The sequence below is a fragment of the Chiloscyllium punctatum genome, chromosome 5 (genome assembly GCF_047496795.1).
Source record: "Chiloscyllium punctatum isolate Juve2018m chromosome 5, sChiPun1.3, whole genome shotgun sequence".
Taxonomy (NCBI): domain Eukaryota; kingdom Metazoa; phylum Chordata; class Chondrichthyes; order Orectolobiformes; family Hemiscylliidae; genus Chiloscyllium; species Chiloscyllium punctatum.
In genome coordinates, this window is record NC_092743.1 from 112,351,327 (window position 1) to 112,370,081 (window position 18,755).

Sequence of the window (18,755 nt, forward strand, 5' to 3'; positions counted from 1 at the left end):
GATTCCTTCATTTGCAATACAGCCATCATCTCTCTATAATATTTCTGTTACAACATCCAAGAATTACAGGGTTAGTATAATTTATTTTACAATTCATTTGTCTAAACAAAGTTAGATTCCTACAGCAGTATGGTTCACATGAATATATGCATCTTTCCTTCTTTAGGCCTCTTCTAATTTGGGCCAGGGCCTAATTCGAAGCCAGAGTTTGGTTGGTATAATTTAGCTGCATGGGCTGTAAATAGAAAGCTGAAACATTGTAGTTGCTCATAGCAGTAATTGCTTGTCTGCAACTGATAATTTGTTTGGCCATTTAACGTCTCCAGCCTATGAGTTTACTCAGTACATGACATTGACAATAACAAAAGATATTCTGTGATGATTAGTATTGGCAATGGCAAAATTGCATTTTTAACATTGTGCTTGTTGCCTTTAAGTGCTGCGGTCTTGTTTTATTGCGCATCATGTACCAAAGCAATGCTGAGAGCTCATGAATAAATCTTAAAATACCTTTTGACGTTAAACTTATAATACATATGTTCACCATAATATGGACTGTAAACTAATGCATCAAGGCATTGCTGGAGATGCAAGTCAGCCAGTATTTGTGGAGAGGAACACTGTTAATTTTTCAGATCCTTAACCTTTCATCAGACAGAAGTTCATTTGCGGCCTGTAACATTATTGTTTTGGTTCTGTGTTTATAGTAGAGCTGTACTATTACACTGCACTATTGTGGTGTTTAGTTTTCAATTATGTGTCACTGGTGAACATGTTATCTTCTGATCTGATCTGATCGTACTATATTGATCAAGCTAAGTGCCAGAAAGAAACTTTGCATGCAGAATGTTTTTTTTCTTTTAGTCAGTTAACATGCAAGTTAGTCTCTGATTCCTCATGGTTTCTTTTTCATGGACTGTGCAGGCAATTTGATAGGCCCTTTTCAAATCTGTTGTCTTAGGCTTTCACACAAATCTGAAAGCCTAAAATTTCTCAATTCTAAAATAATCTCTACACATTTCTAACCAGGAGAGTTTATTTAAAATGTTTCACAAGCTAAAATTTCTCATCTAAAATGGTTCCCTGAACTACTGCTGGTAGAGAAACTAAACTGACCTCTAAACTGAACAGGCTTCTCAACATTGGTGTTTTCTTAACTGAACTGGAACATTTATTTGTTAACTGAATTATTTAGAAAAGCTGCTCATCCTAGATTCTTCAGAACTGAAAGCCAACAAGCTTGCATATTTACCCTATCAGTCAAAAACACTTTGATACATAAACAAAATAAGAGCAAAATGCTGTGGATACTGGAAATGTGAAACATGAAAAGAAGATGGAGAAACTCAGCAGGCCTGACAGTGTGCACAGAGAAAAAAGTAACGTTTTGGCATACTGAAGCAGAGTTCTGATGAAGAGTTGTATTGAACTCAATATCAAATTGTTTCTTGCTCCACAGTTGCTGCCAGACTTGTTGAGTTTCTCCTGATGTTCAGTAAACATGTTGCTGTTATATCACTGTTACAGAAGGAGTGACTTTTACAGAAAATCCTTCACAGAAATAATTACCAAAATGCCACATTTCAAAATCCAAACTCCAAAGATGACATTAATATGTACATAAGTTGTACACTTTTCATTATGATATGTATTTGAACTCCAAATGGATAATCATCATCTTTGACTGTTGCTCCTTGAGTCCTAAACAGAGAAAAAGATTTTGGTTTGAGAAGTCACTTGCAGGATCACAGCGATGTCCCACTGTGTTAGATGATTGATTGAAGTGCCTTTGAAATGTAGTCTCTTTTAAGAGATAGGTGCCAATTTCCATATAATACAACTCCACAAACAACAATTAAATAAATGATGGGATCATTTGTTTGAGGCCTTGGTAGAAGGGCAAATGGTGCCGAGGACACCAGGTGAACATTACTGCTCCTCTTCACATCATACTTTTAGAATCTTTCATGTCCAATTATCAACGATAAAAAAGTCTTTTGAACTGTAAAGGTGCCACTTCCAGCATTACTGCATTGCCATAAAAAGGAAGTCTTCTGCTAGATTTCGTGCCCAACTCTAGACTGGGACTTGAACCCACAACTTACTTTATAAAAAATAAGAATCTAAGGTGGTGATCAGTGCCAAGTGAAAAGGCACTAGTAGTCTTAGCAAATTTAATTTGTATCCAGACCACTCATTTCAAGCTAAAATAAGCAGAGGTACCTCTGGAGAAGAATTATTTCAGACTTTTTGGGCTGACGTTTTGTTTAGGGATCGGGATCTCAAGAACGTGTGCATTTGAGTCATGACCCCCTCAGGTTTAAATGTGATTTAGTGGCTGTTAAGATGCTGGACAGGCTTAAGGCTGACTGCCCAGAAGCAGCTGTCAAGTCTTGCAGAAGAGGAGATGGTCGTGTATAGGTAATGGCACTTCATCAGTATTCCAGAGTCCTGGACCCATGTTCAAGGAACTTGGGTTCAAATCTGTCCATGGAAAATAGGGAAATTTGAATTCTGTAACATCTGGAATGAAAAGCTAATCTAATGTTAATTATTGTAGATTAGGACAAAAAAAGCCACCTGCTTTAGTAACGCCGATTTCCTCTGGGGAAATCCATACATGTTCTGGCCAAAATAAGAGTCCAGACCCTCAACACTGATTAATTCTCAACAGTCCTTTAAATAGCCTAACAAGCCATACACTTGCACCAAATGGTGATACAACCTAAAACAATTAAATGAAACCAAACGGATCAACGAGCATTGACCTAGACTCCAGAAATTGTTTGTACTTTGGCTCAGTGGTTAGCACTGCTGCCTTAAAGTGCCAGGGACCGGGTTCAATTCCAGTTTGTGTGGAGTTTGCACATTGTTCCTGTGTCCATGTGGGTTTCCTCCAGGTGCCCTGATTTCCTCCCACATGCAGAGATGTGCAGTTTAGATGGATTGTCCAGGGATGTGTAGGTTAGATTGATTAGTCATAGGAAGTGCAAGGTTATAGGGATCAAGTAATTTGGTGAGTTTGGATGAAAGGCTGTTCAGAGCGTCAGTGTGGACTTGCTGGGCTGAATGGCCTGTTTCCGCACTTTAGAGATTCTACGAAATACTTCTGCTCTTATGTCTTATGGGTAATGCAGAAAGTAGAGTTGCGGATTATCAGGTCAGCCATGATCTAATCAAATGGCAATTGTGTGAGGATCATGGTCTGTAAGCCACATTGTTGATGACTGTACTATAGGGATAGCTCGCTTTAATTTGGCATAAGCTCCCAGATTTTACGAAGGAGAATTTTGTAGGGTTGACAGGACTGTGTTTACAGTTTTTGACGAGACCATAAGACACTAGCAGAAGTAGGCCATTCAGTCCATTTGCTCAACTGTTGAAAGTGCGTACTTTATTTGGATGAGACTTTTAAACAAGGCCCCATCTTCCTAATTGGGTGGGATCCCATAACGCTCTCAAAAGAGTGGGGGAGTTATCTTGAAACCTAATATCACATTGCCATGTGGTTATTAGCAGTCCTGTTTGCCACACATGACACTAAGAACATTTCTTGTGCACTTCGTTTGCTGTTACTGCTTTGAGACAAAAAGTTTTATAAAAAGGCAGGCTTGAAGAGCCAAATAAGAACATAAGAAACAGAAATAGGAGCAGGAGTAGGCCATCTGTCCCTTTTAGCCTGCTCTGCCATTCAGTAAGATCATGGCTAATCTTTTCGTGGTCTCAGCTCCACTTACCTGTGTGTTCACCATAACCCTTAATTCCTTTATTGTTTGAAAATCTATCTATCTTTGCTTTAAAAGCATTCAACTTGTCTCACGTGCTTCAGTAAGCAGGTAATTCCACAGATGGCCAACTTAGTGGCTATTTCTCATGACTTTATGTTTTTGTAATAGGAATACAGGTCTTAAGAGCGTTTGATTGTGGCTGATCAGATTATGGTCTTGGTTCCATATGACTTTCTGACCCCTTAAGTCTTGGCATCCTTAACTGTCAGAACTCTTCCACGAATAAATTAGTGACTCAGTGTTTGCTGATTTCAGAGGAAGTGAATTCCACATCCTAACAACTTTGAGAAATTTTCTCCTAATCTCCATCGTAAAAGTGAAATCTGTTTGTAAACTGTGACCACTAATCAACTCCCTAGCACAACGCAACATCCTCACCATGCCCCCCCAATAAATTCCCCCTTTTGCGTTTTGCATTTCAAAAACATCACCCCTCATTCTTTTAAACTCCAGTGATTGTTGCCCCAACGTGTCTGAACTTAGGTTTCAACATAATCTGTTTTTATAAACAGTGATGATTTTGCATACTGTCATTAATAATAATGAGATCATCTGTTTAGATGTTGTTTAAAAATAATATTGACCAGGAGATGATTCCCTGCTTAGCAAATTAGTATCATACAAACAAGGAACAGTAGTGGGCCCTTCGAGCCTGCTCCTCCATTCAATAATATGACATCTGATTTTAACCTCAACTCTACGTTGCTGCATATTCCGGATAACTTTTCATCCTCTTGATAATCAAGAATCAAGAAACAATTAGACTCTGCATCCATTGCCTTTTGAGGCAATGAATTCCAAAGATACTCAACACTCAGAATCAATGTTTTCTTCATTTTAAACTTGCTTTTTTTTCCAAGTATGACCCCGAGTTCTAGATTCTCCCAGAAGAGGAAACATACTTGCAACGTTCACCCAAACAAATCCCCTCAGGATCTATTTCAATTAAGTCACCTCTGCCTCCTCCAAACTGCAAAAGATACAGGCTTAGCCTGTCTAGCCTTCCCTCATAAGACAATCGGCTCATTGCAGGTATTATTTCCACCTCAAAACATTTGGGCATCATCTTTTTTTATGTCTCAACCAAATAATATTCTGACAAGTAGAAAGCTGAGATGTCTGCCTGAATTAGCTGCTCAGTTGCCTGAAGTGGGACGTGAACACAATGTTATAATTCCAAGGGAAGTGTGCTAACACAAGATAATGGCTGTTAGTAAACAGTTTGTCTTTGACTGTGGGAAATGCTTTGACTGAACCATCAAAAGTTGAGGGAACATTAATCGGATCGAAGACTGACTTTGATAGTACTGATACACTTGCAATGCTTGTTTATTTTCTTGCCCACCAAACTATTTGACATTTCTTGGTACAGTTTTAGATTTTCATGAATTTTAGATGTGACTGTGTGTGTATATAGGTTCGAAGTCAATTATTGGAATGTTTCAGATATTTGACATAGACAAATATTCAGTTATAGACTATGGAAAGCCAGATTTTTCATGAAGCCTGAAGTTGATTTTGACTGTTCTGCTGACCTGTTTGACCATATGAGAGCTGAGTTAAGCTCATTTCTCTAATAAGTAAGCATTTAACACATATTTATATTTGTAGGTGTCATTAAGCGATGAGAGACTTTACAGTTACAATCGGAGGTCTAGTTCAAGAACTGTAAGTTTATTGCAATGTGTAACGATGACTCCAAGAAAAACGTTTTTGGTTATGAGGCAGCGTTGTTACATTTTTTAACATCCCTGATCTTTCCCCCAGCCATCTGAATACAGTTATTCTTCTCGAGCAAGTTCAGGGCACAATAGTCCATTGGTAAGAATTGTGTCTTGCATTTTGAATAGTTTCGATTTCATGTATTAAAATGTTGATGATGAAACTAATTATGCAAGGTATAAGTTGTTGCCACAGAAATTTATACAGCATGTACACTGAAGGTGTATAGTTTTTAATGTAAAAATAACACTGAAATGAAAATGTCTTATCTCTGCAAAAACAAATTTGTGCGCATCGTTGACATGCTGACTAGCATTGATTTTTAAATGAATACTAATTAGTCATCACAATAACAATCTAATAACTGCACATCAAATGTTTTGATGTGAACCACTCCATAATACTTTACTTAACTCGAAATGCTAGAAACCTAAACAGCAAAGACATTCTGAGTGCATAATAGTACATTATTTATCACCATGGACTATAATGCACACTGTCTTAGGTGCGCATGTATAGCACAGCATCAGTTTTCTGTTGACATTGCTTTGCACAAATCCTATTGTATTGAAGTTTATGAACGGTTAAATCTTAATTCAGACGTTCAGCTGAGTCACTCAACATTCTGGTCTATCAAAGAACTGAATGATTGAGAAGAAATGGAGCTGCTCACAGTCGAAGTTCCAGTAGAAACACTGATCTGCAGACTAACTGACGAATGGTTAAACTTTGAAACAGCGCCTTTCCTGTCCACCTGTGCATTACCACACTCCTTTGTCTGACTTTTGTTCTTCTTTTCTGGCTCGCTTGCTCTCTCCTCCCACATGCATGCACACACCACCCCTCTTTTGAGGAATGGGGTGGTTATGGCAGATTGAAGAGGAGGGGTATAGTATCTGAAAAATATCAGCAATGTTGGCTAATTTGAGGGTTGTAAAGCAATATTGAATGCTTGAAAGAAGAACTTAGGCTGGGAATGTGGAGAGATGAACTTGTGAGGCTATAACCGTGCTGGGTGAAGGAAAGAGAGCAGCAGAGGCATCAAAATAGATGTCAGTCTTAATTCCAAAGAAATCGGATTTCTCATGCTTGTTGGAGTTGAGGATGGAGGAGCAGCAGCTGGAGCCAGCAATTATACTCCTTTAATTTTAATAGGATCTGAGTACAGAACTAAATATGTCTTGCTGCAGTTAGAAAGCCTTGTTGAGACTTCATATAGTGTATTATGTGCAGTTTTGGACACTTTGGCGAAGGAAGGGTATGCTTGCCATAGGAGGAGGTTTCCCCAAAATTAATCACTAAGATGGCAGAATTGTCTGAAGAGACAGACTGTATTCTCTAGATTTTAGAAGAATAAGAGGTGATTTAATTGTAACTTACAGAATTGTTTCAGGGTGGATATAGATGGGATGTTACCCCTGGCTCATGACTCTGGAACCAGGAGCTATAATCTGAGGAGAAGGGGCAAGTAATTTAACAGTTGGATGATGAGGAACTATTTCACTGAGTTGTAAATCTTTGGAATTCTCTACCCCCAGCTTCTCTTTGAGCAAATTGGACACAGAAATTGATAGTTTCTGGAGCTTCACAACTTTATGATATAGAGATGTGAGAAGTGGCATTAAGGAAACGAGCAATTATGATTGAAAACAAATGGCCTACTCTGTTTCTAAGTCTTTGTTGTGGAGCAGTCCAAACCTCTCTTGACGTTCCAGAGGATCCTGGAATAACTATCAGCTTTGATAGAGTAGCACCCAGTAATGTTTTCTGATCCAGCCATGTCTGACAATAAATGACTAAAGCAGTTTTCTGACAAAAATGCTTAAATCTGTCTCCTTGGGATCTAAGCAAGTGGAAATGATGGCTATCACAAGAAGCAATGAGGGTGTGAGAGTTATGGTTTTAGTGGAGATAGCAGCATTAAAGGTAGAGGGTACAGTACAAATAGCAACGATCAGAAGGATTGTGATGAATTATTATGGGGAACTAAAGTTGGACACAAGAGTGTGCAGTTGTAACTAACTTGGGGCAGTTCCTTCCAGGAGCAGATACACAGAAAATAGGGTGAGAAGGAGAAACGTAATGACTATTGGATGATTTTGTCCATGATGGACCTCATTGGTGTAAACAGGCCACACAAAATCGCATGGCTAACCATACATATAGATATAAACTTGATACTTGGTACAGAGGGTGAGATTAAGGGAATATTTAGAGAAAGAAAATATGAGATAGAGATTGAATGAGGATAAGAGGATCTTTGCATTGGATGAGAAAAGAACATAGTGACTGTATAATAATAGGATACTTGATGTTTTTGGTTTGAACAATAAAGAAAAAGGATGTTCAAAGAGATGCAATCTGAGTGATACTCAAGAGCTAAGAAATGCTGTTGGAGATGGGGTGTGATTTGGTAAGGAGGGCCACACTAGTCTTAGTGATAGCTTGTCCACCAAGAACCCACAAAATCAGAATCCAAAGGTATGGAACCATCATTTAGATTGGCTAAAGTCTTTTACTGATGAAAAGTTAACCACTTAATTTCCCATGGGTTTCTAAATTTTGCAGATTGCATCTTCTATCCCTGTCCTTTTACAATTGAAATATTAACTGCAAAGGTGTACTTTTTCTGAAATCAAATTTTAAAAATACAATTCATCCATGCATGCGTCTTAACTCCAAGGCAGGCATTCTGATCTGATCTTTTTCATTTTTGTGGATGGAAAGCTTATCTATGTTTGATGATAGTGATGCTTTGCAGACTGACTCTCTTAGGCTTTTGTTAAAATCTTTAATGGAGGAGAAATTTTAGCCTGTTTTTACTTGTGCCTAGTCTAAGAGTTTAGTCCACCAGTAATGAACCTGCCCTCTGCTAGAGTCATTGAAAATCGGGAACTCCACACATTTCGGAACCATTTCTTCTTGGAGTTGTGTGACTGGAATATAACTACTATATTTTCACTAAAAATCTTGTGCATGTTATTAACAAGGTTGGATTTATTTAAAATATAAACTTGCACCTTATTTGCAACTTTGTGCAGTTCGTGTCTAAGTTAAAGAAATGCAGTCATTGTGACAATAAACTATTTAGTGTGATAAGATTCATGTCATCAAGACTTGTTCTATAGCTTGTTCACTTGAACTGTTGATAGAATTCAGATGATGAGAAAATGAGCACCGTGTCCCAAGATAATATCAGCCGGGGGCGTCGTGACAGTGTGGTGAGCTCTTTATGTGTGTCAGCATGTGTTCTCTGGTATCAGCCTTTACTCATGATGAAAGATTTGAAATAACAGGGATGGTAAAGATTATTACCATGGATGAAATCAGTTTTGTTTCCCATCAACATGTATAAAACACTGTAAAAGACAAGTTAATGGACAGCTGTAGAATTGTAAACATAGCAAGTGTTTAGTATAGGTAGGATAATAAGTATATGAAGTAAATAAAAGTTTTTCAATTGCAGATGACAAGTTAATGGCTTGAATGACTTATCACTTTTTGAACAGAAGAGGAAAGCGTTCTTGGTGACAAGATTGTCTCAATTAAAGCCATAAAAAGATAATTAAACGATCATGCAACGAGTTGATTGATTGGAGGTCCACGTTAGCAACAGGAGAAATAAATTAAAGCTCGCAAATGACCAATATTATCTTGAAATGAAAACTGAAAATGTGATTAGACTGTAAATGGACTTGCTAATTATATGCTTATATCACTGGGCTCATCTGTTTTGTTCATGACTGGTTAAAAAACGCATGTTTCTTCACTGTTATTGTTTTTCAATAGCGTGCATCGTTTTTCATGACCAGTGTCTTTCACACTGTACATGACTGGGTTGTGACCAAATGAAACCAAAAACAAATTTGTTTTTCCATTTTTTTATTAGTATTTGCAAATTTGCTTCAGATTTGTTTTATAACTTGTAACTGTGCTTTCTAATTCAGTATAAAACCCTGTGTAATTCTTTATAAAACATGGATTAGCTCACTCATTTAACATGCTAATTGGATGTTTCTTGGTGACATCCCTATTCTAATTAGCTGCAAATGTAACAGACAAGATGTGGGTGAAGGATCACTTGGGAGATCATAGCTGTCTTAAATGCACAGAAACAGGTTGGATAGGCCATGCACTCACCTAAATGGTGGTTGTCTTCAACGACTTAGGCTAAAGGAAAAGCTACAATTGCTAGCAGCAAGAGATCAAGACTATCTCATAGAGTGTAGCATTCCTGGAAGGAAGTTGCTGTTTGTGTCCAACATAATACAGTGCAAAAAAAATTACTAAGACTGCAAACATCTATATATGTGCCCTTGCCGTACATCTGCAGAGGCAGTTTGAACTCTTCAACATTTGATAATTATATTTATATAGTGCCTGGCATGTTCTCAACGCGCTGGACAACTGATCAAGTATTTAGAAATGTAGTCACAATTGTTACGTAGTAAATCAGCTAATTTGTATGCAGCAAGGTCCCACCAAGAACTGAGATAGATGATCAGATAATCTGCTGTCATGGTCTTTTGAGGGATAATTATTGGTCAGATTCCAGGAGAACTTGGCTGATGCAATGGCTGCTTGTACATCCATCAGGTGGAACCTCCAATTTAGCATCTCATTCAAATCCAGCAGCCTTGTAATTGGAATTGATGATTGTTCAATAATACACTTATGACTGCCACATTGTTGTTTGTCACATGCTATATTGTGAGAGCCACCCTGTAGTTGTCCAAGATGCCTTCCTGAAACAAGTTTCAGACCTCTTCACAGAAAATACTACAAATACTCAGCAGGTCAAGCAGCATCTGTGGAAAGAGGCAAAGTTAACATTTTGAATAAATAACTTCTGATCAGAAGTTATCAGAAATGCTCCTTCTGAGTTTGAAACTTTATCTTGAGTGAGGAAACTGTGTTACTGTTGTACCACCAAACATAGTTTGCAAAAAAATTTAATTACCGTGCATTTGTTTTTAGAATGCTCTGTGTCCCATGTTTGTTTCATCACCTTTTTCTTATTTTGCAATTTCTCTGCAGTCCTCTGATTTTTCTGATCACAATGGATCGATAGCTGACTATTTTAGCCGCTCAAACCGCAGGGGAAGTGTGGTCTCGGACTTGGATGATATTTCTACTCCAGATCCCTTTAGTGTGAGTGAGCACATCTGCACTGTGTGGTTTGCGGTTAGTTTTGAAGAGGTGGCCATCCTATGTGCAGTTTTATCAATTTTGTTAGTGATCTCTGATAACTTTAGATACGTAATACATTTCAGATGTATTCCTATTTGAATCTTCTGCTTTGAACTGTCAGGTAACTGACTTGCTGAATTTTTGGAAAACCATGAGACTGCAATGATTGTAGAACTGCATGTTTGTGAATGCAACCTACAGTTTTAAGCATGATTAAACAATCTGGTGTCATTTTGTGACTTTATCTACTTAAACTAATATAAAAAGTGCTGAGAGAAAGCTGTGTATACTTAAACCTTACAATCCTCAGCATATGGATATTCCATTATCTTGTGTGGAGAACCTGAGCTTGTTAGCTTATTGACTTCTTTGTTCTCTTTACATGCTCCATGTTTACTGTTTTCAAATGTTGAAGGAAGGTTTGTTATTTCTCGAAGCTGGACTTTCAAATCAGTCTGTCCATGTCCAGTGGATTTAATTTGAGGGCAGATGAAGGAATTGTTAAGATGACTACTTATGTTGACAGGCAGTTATTTGTTTTACTGCTCTTTAGTCTATTACATATTCCTTTTGAGTAAGTTTTGTTTGCAATAACTGATTAGTTATTTGTTACTCAAGGAATCTGGCAGATTTGTTTCTGAAACTGTTTGATTATGTCACCTTTTTCTTTAAATTTCATTGACAATGTCACTTCCTTTTTAAATTGAGATTGTATGGTCAATGAAGGAGTAGAATAAGCAAATATTAGTTTACTCCTAATTTGGCTGTAATCCCAAACCATAAAGGTATATGAAGATAGAAGCTCATTTTAAGGGGTAAGTTTTAAGGATTCCATTATAGAAGGAGATGTTTGACTAGAAAATTCAGGCTTTGAGGGTGCAAACAATTAAATGCTCAACTGTCTCTGATGGAGCAAATCAGAGATGCACAGTAAGCCAAAAAGTGAAGTGGGCAGGGATCACGGAGGTTTGTAAGGCTGGCAGAAATCATGGCTAGGTAGAATCGAGGAAGTGATTTGTCAGATGAGAATTTTAAAATCAAAGCAGTGGGATCAGTGTCAGTATGTGTTAATGAGCTTGAAATGCAGATGAACAAAGTTTATTGCAAGCTGAGATACAGGCACTAGATTTTTGTTTGAGCTCAACTTTGAGAGGGGAAGTTGGGAGGGCCACCGAGAGAACTTCAACTGTTGAATCTCTCAGTGACAAAAACTTTGTCTGTGTAGGTGTGAATCCGTTTTTATGAATAAAACATTGTTACCACAGGACAAATTCACTTTGGCACAATTCACAGGTGTTGGTATATTCTTTCTTTTTCAGCATGAGATCTGAGATCTAATTATGCTCTTTATACTCCTTATGCTTGTTCATGTCATTCTTTAAATCATTTGCTCTGACCTTCATTTTGCCTTTGCTTTCTTTGAGTAATTTAGCGTTTTTGTAATAGTTAAGTATTGCAGAGATCACAAGCTAATGTGGGAATCTAAATTTAGTGACAAGTGACCTATTTCAAGTATATTGAAATCATTTTACCTTGCATATCCGTGTTCCAATATCATATCACTGACTTCCTCCTCCCTCTCCAGTTCTTGAACTTGTAACAGGTACTTATAGCAGTTCCTACTGGCCATATTCTACACATGATGCAAGAATTCCAATCCTCAATCCGAGCATGTTAGTATCAGTAACCAATTCCATACTTGGTTTTGGCCCAGTGAACCTTCTGACTGCCTCCAATACCCATACACCTTTCCTTGTGTTATGAGACTGGTCACAGTTATCCAAATCCTCCTGAGATTTATGCACCATTTGGTTTCCTTATTAGCCACTGAACTTGTATGCTAGTTTTTTGTGAGGACTCCCAAATCACTGTTCCAAAGCTTTCTGCAGTCTTTCTCCATTTAAATAGCTTGTCTGTTCTTCCTGACAAAGTGTGCCTCTCATTTGCCTAAGGTCATATTCCAGTTGCTACTTTTTTGGTCACTCACTTAACATGTCAATAATCTTTGTGTAAACTCTGTGTCGTCTTTACTACTTGTCATCTCACCTATTTGTGTAATCCACAAACTTGGCGATAGAGCATTCACTTTCCTCATCCAAGCCATTAGTATGTCTCATAAATATTTGTTGACCCAGCACTGTTCCCTGTGGCACATACAAGTTACAGACTACCATCCTGAACATGTTCTCCTTATTCCAACTCTGTCTTAACATGTATAGAGGATTGGCTAACTAACATACTACTTCCCAACACCCTCGGCTCCTACATTATGCAGTAGTCGACTGTCTTTTCAAACTCATAGTAAAAATCTACATATATTACATCCACTGCTTTCTCTTTAATCTATCCTGCTGCTAGCTCCTCAAGACCCCTGGTAAATATGTTATACATGATTTCCTCTCATGAAGCCATTCTGACTCTGCTTGATCATATTAGGAGCATTTTTAAATGCTCTGTTATTGCGTCTTTGTTATAGACTCTAACATCTTTCCAATAAATGATATTAGGCTAACAGGCCTATAATTCTTTTTTTGTTGTCTCATTCCCTTTTCAAATAGAGGTGTTACATTGGCAGTTTTTCAGACTTCTGGTATTTTTCTATAATCTAAGGATTCAGAAAGGAAGATTCATTCACAGCCTCTGAATATGTAGAGCAGATAGACTTCACCTCCACTTTGGTGTTAGAATTTGGTTTGCCTATTCCAAGGAACCATTTGGGTTGTTGCATCCTAAGTGTCCTTGAGGAAAGGTCTTGAATGGAACAGCTTAGCTATTTGCATCTTGGTGGATACCAATTTAGTAAACTGCTTCATGATAGAATTCCTACATATGCAAATGGAAAGGTCAGATTAGCACCACACTGAATTTTGCATGACCCACAGAGAAGGGTTTCACGGCAACTTCTAAAGGTGGGAAGCAATTGTTGAGGTTTGTTTAAAAACTGGTTGAGATGTAGTTGATCATAAGCACTTGCTAGCTCACTTTGCTGTTATGTGCTTTAATATTGTCAGACTTAAATATTGAACGTTAGTGAAGAACAATCCTGAAACATTTCCCTTTTATTTTTGAAAAAAAGTGCTTTTAGTTCTTCAGGCATGAACTGTTCAATTTTTAAAAATAATGACTTGCAGCACGTTAACCTCCAGCACACAATGTACCTTAAAGCTCTCTTGTTCCACATGTGATCACAATGAATTGCACATACAACTCTGTTGTTACCTATTATCAGTGGAGGGAATATCAGAACAGTTTATCAAGTTATCCATCCTTCCAATTCTTACATTTGTGACCCACCTTGGCTAATTGACAAAGTGCCCTTTGGCCATCACACCTCAATGACCTACGTTAGGTTCTTTCCCATCAGAAACACCAATTGACAATTCCTAACCTGCGTTGCCTCAACAGATCCTTAATCTCGAACTTGAATAGCAGTGCAACACTTGAACAGCTTTGTATTTCTCCAATTCTGGCCCCTGTATTTTCAATTTTATTGGCAGCCACTCAGTTGTTAAGGCTCTAGATTCTCCAGTTTATTCTTGACATTTCTTGCTGTCTCTCCACCTTTTTCTTACGTTAGATGTTTATTAAGACTGAAATCTTTGGCAAAACTTTTAGTTTCTGCATTCATATGTGAATGTGTGTTAGAGTTTGTCTGATAATACTCCATAAATAGTCATGGGGCTGTTTTACTATGTTAAAGTCACCACATAAAGATGTCAGTTTGCAAAATGATTTTGGTGGTAAACCATAAGGCCTTTACCATATTCTTCCTAGGCTTGTGAAATAACTAGAAAAGTAACAGAGGCTCTCAGTGCCATTTTCGAATTCTTTAAATATAAGGTATGTTGTGATAATAGCCAATTATTTAGATTCAAAGCAGAGCTAAAGTAAAAGGAAAAAGAGACTTACATTTGTATAGTGCCTTTCATGACCCCAGGGCTCCTCAAAGTTTATTACTGCCAATTAAGCAATTTATGATGTGTTGACAATGCTGTAAAATAGGAAATGCAGCAGCCAATTTGTGTACTGCAAACCCCCCTGCAAACCACAATGTAATAATTATCAGAATTTTTTTTGAGGAATAACTATTGGCCAGAACACTGGTGCTAATTCCTTGATCTTACTTGAAAATAGTGTCATTGAATCTTTCACATCCACCCAATGTGAGTAGATGGGCTTTGATTAACACCTAATCCAAAAGGCAACATCAGAAACAATGACAAATCCACACTGACATTAAGTGGACCATGATTCTGTCATTTCCTGTTACTCCACAGTATAAAAATGGTTTCTGAGCAATGAGCAGGAACAATAATCCATGTAGAGACTCCAATCCTTATCAGCCATGAGCACTGAGATTAACTGATGTGCTTCCAGTTCGAGTGAGATCATTGACAATGGATGGGGTTTGGGATCACCTTGGTCAAGATGGTTCTCCTATTTCCGATTCAAATACAAAAATTAAAAGCAAAGTTATATATCAGTTTACGAACTCATTATGACTGTAAAGTTAAATAATTGGTTTTCTAAATGGGTTTACTGTGTGGAATGAACTGCCAGAGAAACTGGTAGATGCAAATATTGTCACAATATTTCAAAGGCATTTGGACAGATACATGAATAGGAAAGATTTGGACAGATACAGGCCAAATGCAGGCAAGCAGGGCTAGTGTATTTTGCGAAACTTGGTTGACATGGACAAGTTGAACCAAACAGTCTATATCCATTGCTGTACAACTCCATGATTGTAATTGTAGAGTTATGGAGTTACGTAGCACGGAACAGACCATTCAGTCCAACTCAACCATGCTGACCAGATATCCTGAACTGATCTCATCCCATTTGCCAGCATTTGGTCCATATCCCTCCAAGCGCTTACTATTCATGTAGCCATTCAGATGCCTTGTAAATGTCATAATTATCCCCCTCTCCACCACTTCCTCTGGCAACTCTTTCCATATACGCAGCACCCTCTGTGTGAAAACGTTGCCCCTTAGGTCCCTTTTAAATCTTTCCCCCCTTGCCCTAGATCTATGCCATTCAATTTTGGACTCCCCTATCCTTGGAAAAAGACTTTGCTATTCACTCTATCCATGTCCCTCATGATGTTATAAACCTCAATAATACTAAGCTGTAGCCTCTGCTGCAGAGGAAAATAGCTGCATCTTGTTCAGCCTCTCCGCATTAGCTCAAACCATCTAATCCAAGCAACATTCTTATAAATCTTTTCTAAGCCCTTTCAAGTTACTGCCAAGGCAGTCACTATTTCTAGAGATAATCCCTTTAATGTCCAAGGATGCACCTAATCAGGTATGGGTGTCATCCAGTTTCTTCCCCCCTCAGTCGAAGCAAAACGCTCAGAAACACGGTGTGGCTTTCCCTCCTTCATCTTTTTTCCGGGCCCTGGAAGGAGAGAGAACGATCACCCACATGCACAGAGACAGGAGTTCAGTCTACTCTGGAACAGCAGTTTCTCAGGGTACTTTATAGTCATTTTATAGGGAGGACCATCAACGTACGTATTGTTTGGGGGACTGCTACAATCAGCGAGTGTCAATAATAAAGATCAAGCCATTTGCTGTAACACAATGAACAACTGGCTTCACATAACGAATACTTTTCATGTTGTTAAACTGACCTCACATTCTGAAAGCTTCTGATATTGTTAACTGGCTCTACATAATGAATGCTTTTCCACCTTGTTAACCCATTACCCTTGCCTCCAGCATCCCATTGTTAACTGTGAATTCTTATCTGATCTGAGTCATCGTCAGCTGAACCTCTTGTTTCACAAAACTCACACTTTCCCTGCCTGCTTATACCGTATACATATCCTCACAGAGAACTACTTCATCTTCACTTGAATTTTCTGTGCTATTGCATTCTCTAATGATAGTTATTGTATCTATTTCCTTTCCTCCTCTTGGCCCTTAAGTATTGAATTACTTTGGAATGCTATAAGTATCTTCTACTGTGAGAACTGATGTGAAGTATTTATTCAACTCCTCTGCCATTTCTTGGTTCCCTATTATAATTTACCAGCCTCATTCTCTAAGGGCCAATATTCATTTCCACTATTTTCAATATATGCAAAGTGTGAGAGAAGGTCTTGATGTCCATCTTTATTTCTTGCAATTTTATCAAGGTTCTGTTTCTCCCTCTTATGATGTGAGATTGGTGTTTGAGCAGTCTATAGAATAAGTTTCCAATTTGGCTCATACCCAGGTATCGACTTGAATACAGGAGCAAAGTAATCTTCAATTTTTATAGAATATTAATAAGACATAGCTAGAGTGTTGTGTTATTATGGTCCCTTTGCCGAAGGAAGAGATACATTTGCGATAGAGTGAGCGTAACAAGGATTCTTCGGTTGTATTCATGGGGTGATGATCATCTATAAGGAAGTGAAACTTGCATTCTTTTACTTTTTCGAAGAATGAGAGGCAATCTCTCTGAAATTTAGAAAATGTTAAAAGAATGGATAATATAGTGACAGAGAGGATGTTTCCCTTGAGTCCAGAATGAAGGGACTCTGTCTGAATAAAAGGCAAGTTGTATAGAACTGTGAAGAAGATTTCTCCCCTAAAGTTGATGAATTTCTGGAATCCTCTCCCTTTTGGAGGGCAGTGAAAGCTCAATCATTGAGCATTTATGCAGGTATTGATGAGTTTTTCAGTTGTTAGTGACATTTATTGTGGATAATAATCTAGCATGGTGGGGAAAACCTGAGGTGCTGAATGGCCTACTTCTTGTATGTTGCTTTGAGTGAGGAGAACTTTGCACAGCCTTCATGAGTGCACATCCCTGTATGACCCAACCTGATGACTACTAGATCAGAGGGTAGCAACCCTTTTTCAGTATCAAGGCACACCTCAATAAGATACAAAATTCTATAGCACGTTTTTTTTCCAGCTGAATTTATTGCTCCAAAGCATCACATTTGCTATTCTGTCGTAGGTATGGAGACACCAAATGAACGGTAAGACTCCCGTGTACTTCTCACTGACTGCCCATTATCCATACGAGCCATCATCTGTGCTACTCATAGTGCGACGCCATCTTAATGGTTGTGGTGCACCCAGTCACATAGAGGAGGCCTGACTGCTGGTGGCAGCAGCTGAGCCCGTCCATAAAGAGCTTGAATGAGCTGGCGAGCCAAACCCCTCTCCCGAGCTCGGTGTGCAACAACTCTCACATTCGATTCTTGGCCCAGCTCTGGGATAACCTGATGATTTGCAGCAGCAATCCTCCTGGCTCAGATCAGAAAAGGGCTAAAGCCAAAGATAGAAGCAAATTGTTGCAGATGCTGGAATCTGTACTGAAAGCAAAAATGCTGGAGATCACAGCAGGTTGGGCAAGCTAATAAGGAAGCAAGCTAACGTTTCGAATCTAGATGACTCTTTATGAGAATTGATGTGAAGTCCATGTTAGCTCTGATGTTGAGTCATCTAGACTCAACGTTAGCTTACTTGCGTTCAAAAGCCATGATGTGGTGAAGCCAGTGTCGGACTGGGGTGGACAAAGTTTAAAGTCACACAACACCAGGTTATTCTCTGGTAGCTGTGGAGCCGGATGATAAGACACAGGATTCTGTGCACAATAGCTAGTGCTTCCAAATAAACCTGTTGGACTATAGCTTGGTGTTGTATGATTTTTAACTTACTCAAAAGCCAAAGATGAAATACTCACTGGTCCCGCACACAGAGTGACAGTACTACGCACAAATAGATGGTGGGAACAGTTCAACCCAGTCATGCGATTGCAGCACTTGGTGTCAGCAAAGATTGCCTTCAATAACCGAGATCGAGGCTCCAGAAGAGATTGGGAATGTGAACATGGCCTTGAAGCACAGGTAAGCTGTTTCCTAAAAGTTTTGCACTATGCTGCATCATGTCACAACGCATCAGAATGCCACAGCACACCGATCAAAAATTGCTGGACTAGATTGATGTATGCAAGTCTGTATGGTTTTAAACTTCAGCCTTTTTATCACAATTGTGATACATAGTGACTTACTGGACGTTTTGGAGAGCAGTTAAGAGTCAACCACATTGC

General features: G+C 38.4%; 1 protein-coding gene across 19 annotated transcripts in view; it reads left to right on the plus strand.

The window, feature by feature from the left end:
• The window catches only part of lrrfip2 (leucine rich repeat (in FLII) interacting protein 2), a 162,816-nt gene that overhangs the window by 96,304 nt on the left and 47,757 nt on the right, over positions 1-18,755 (plus strand). For 12 of the 19 annotated variants that reach the window (XM_072571052.1, XM_072571058.1, XM_072571062.1 and 9 more), the window contains 6 exons: positions 23-70; positions 167-211; positions 5,400-5,456; positions 5,556-5,609; positions 8,663-8,731; positions 10,548-10,661. The exons of 4 other annotated variants lie outside the window; for them this stretch is intronic. In XM_072571052.1, the coding sequence (XP_072427153.1) occupies positions 23-70; positions 167-211; positions 5,400-5,456; positions 5,556-5,609; positions 8,663-8,731; positions 10,548-10,661 (387 nt within the window). The remainder of the gene's footprint in view (positions 1-22; positions 71-166; positions 212-5,399; positions 5,457-5,555; positions 5,610-8,662; positions 8,732-10,547; positions 10,662-18,755) is intronic. 3 more of the 19 variants (XM_072571054.1, XM_072571060.1, XM_072571061.1) reach the window with 2 other exon arrangements.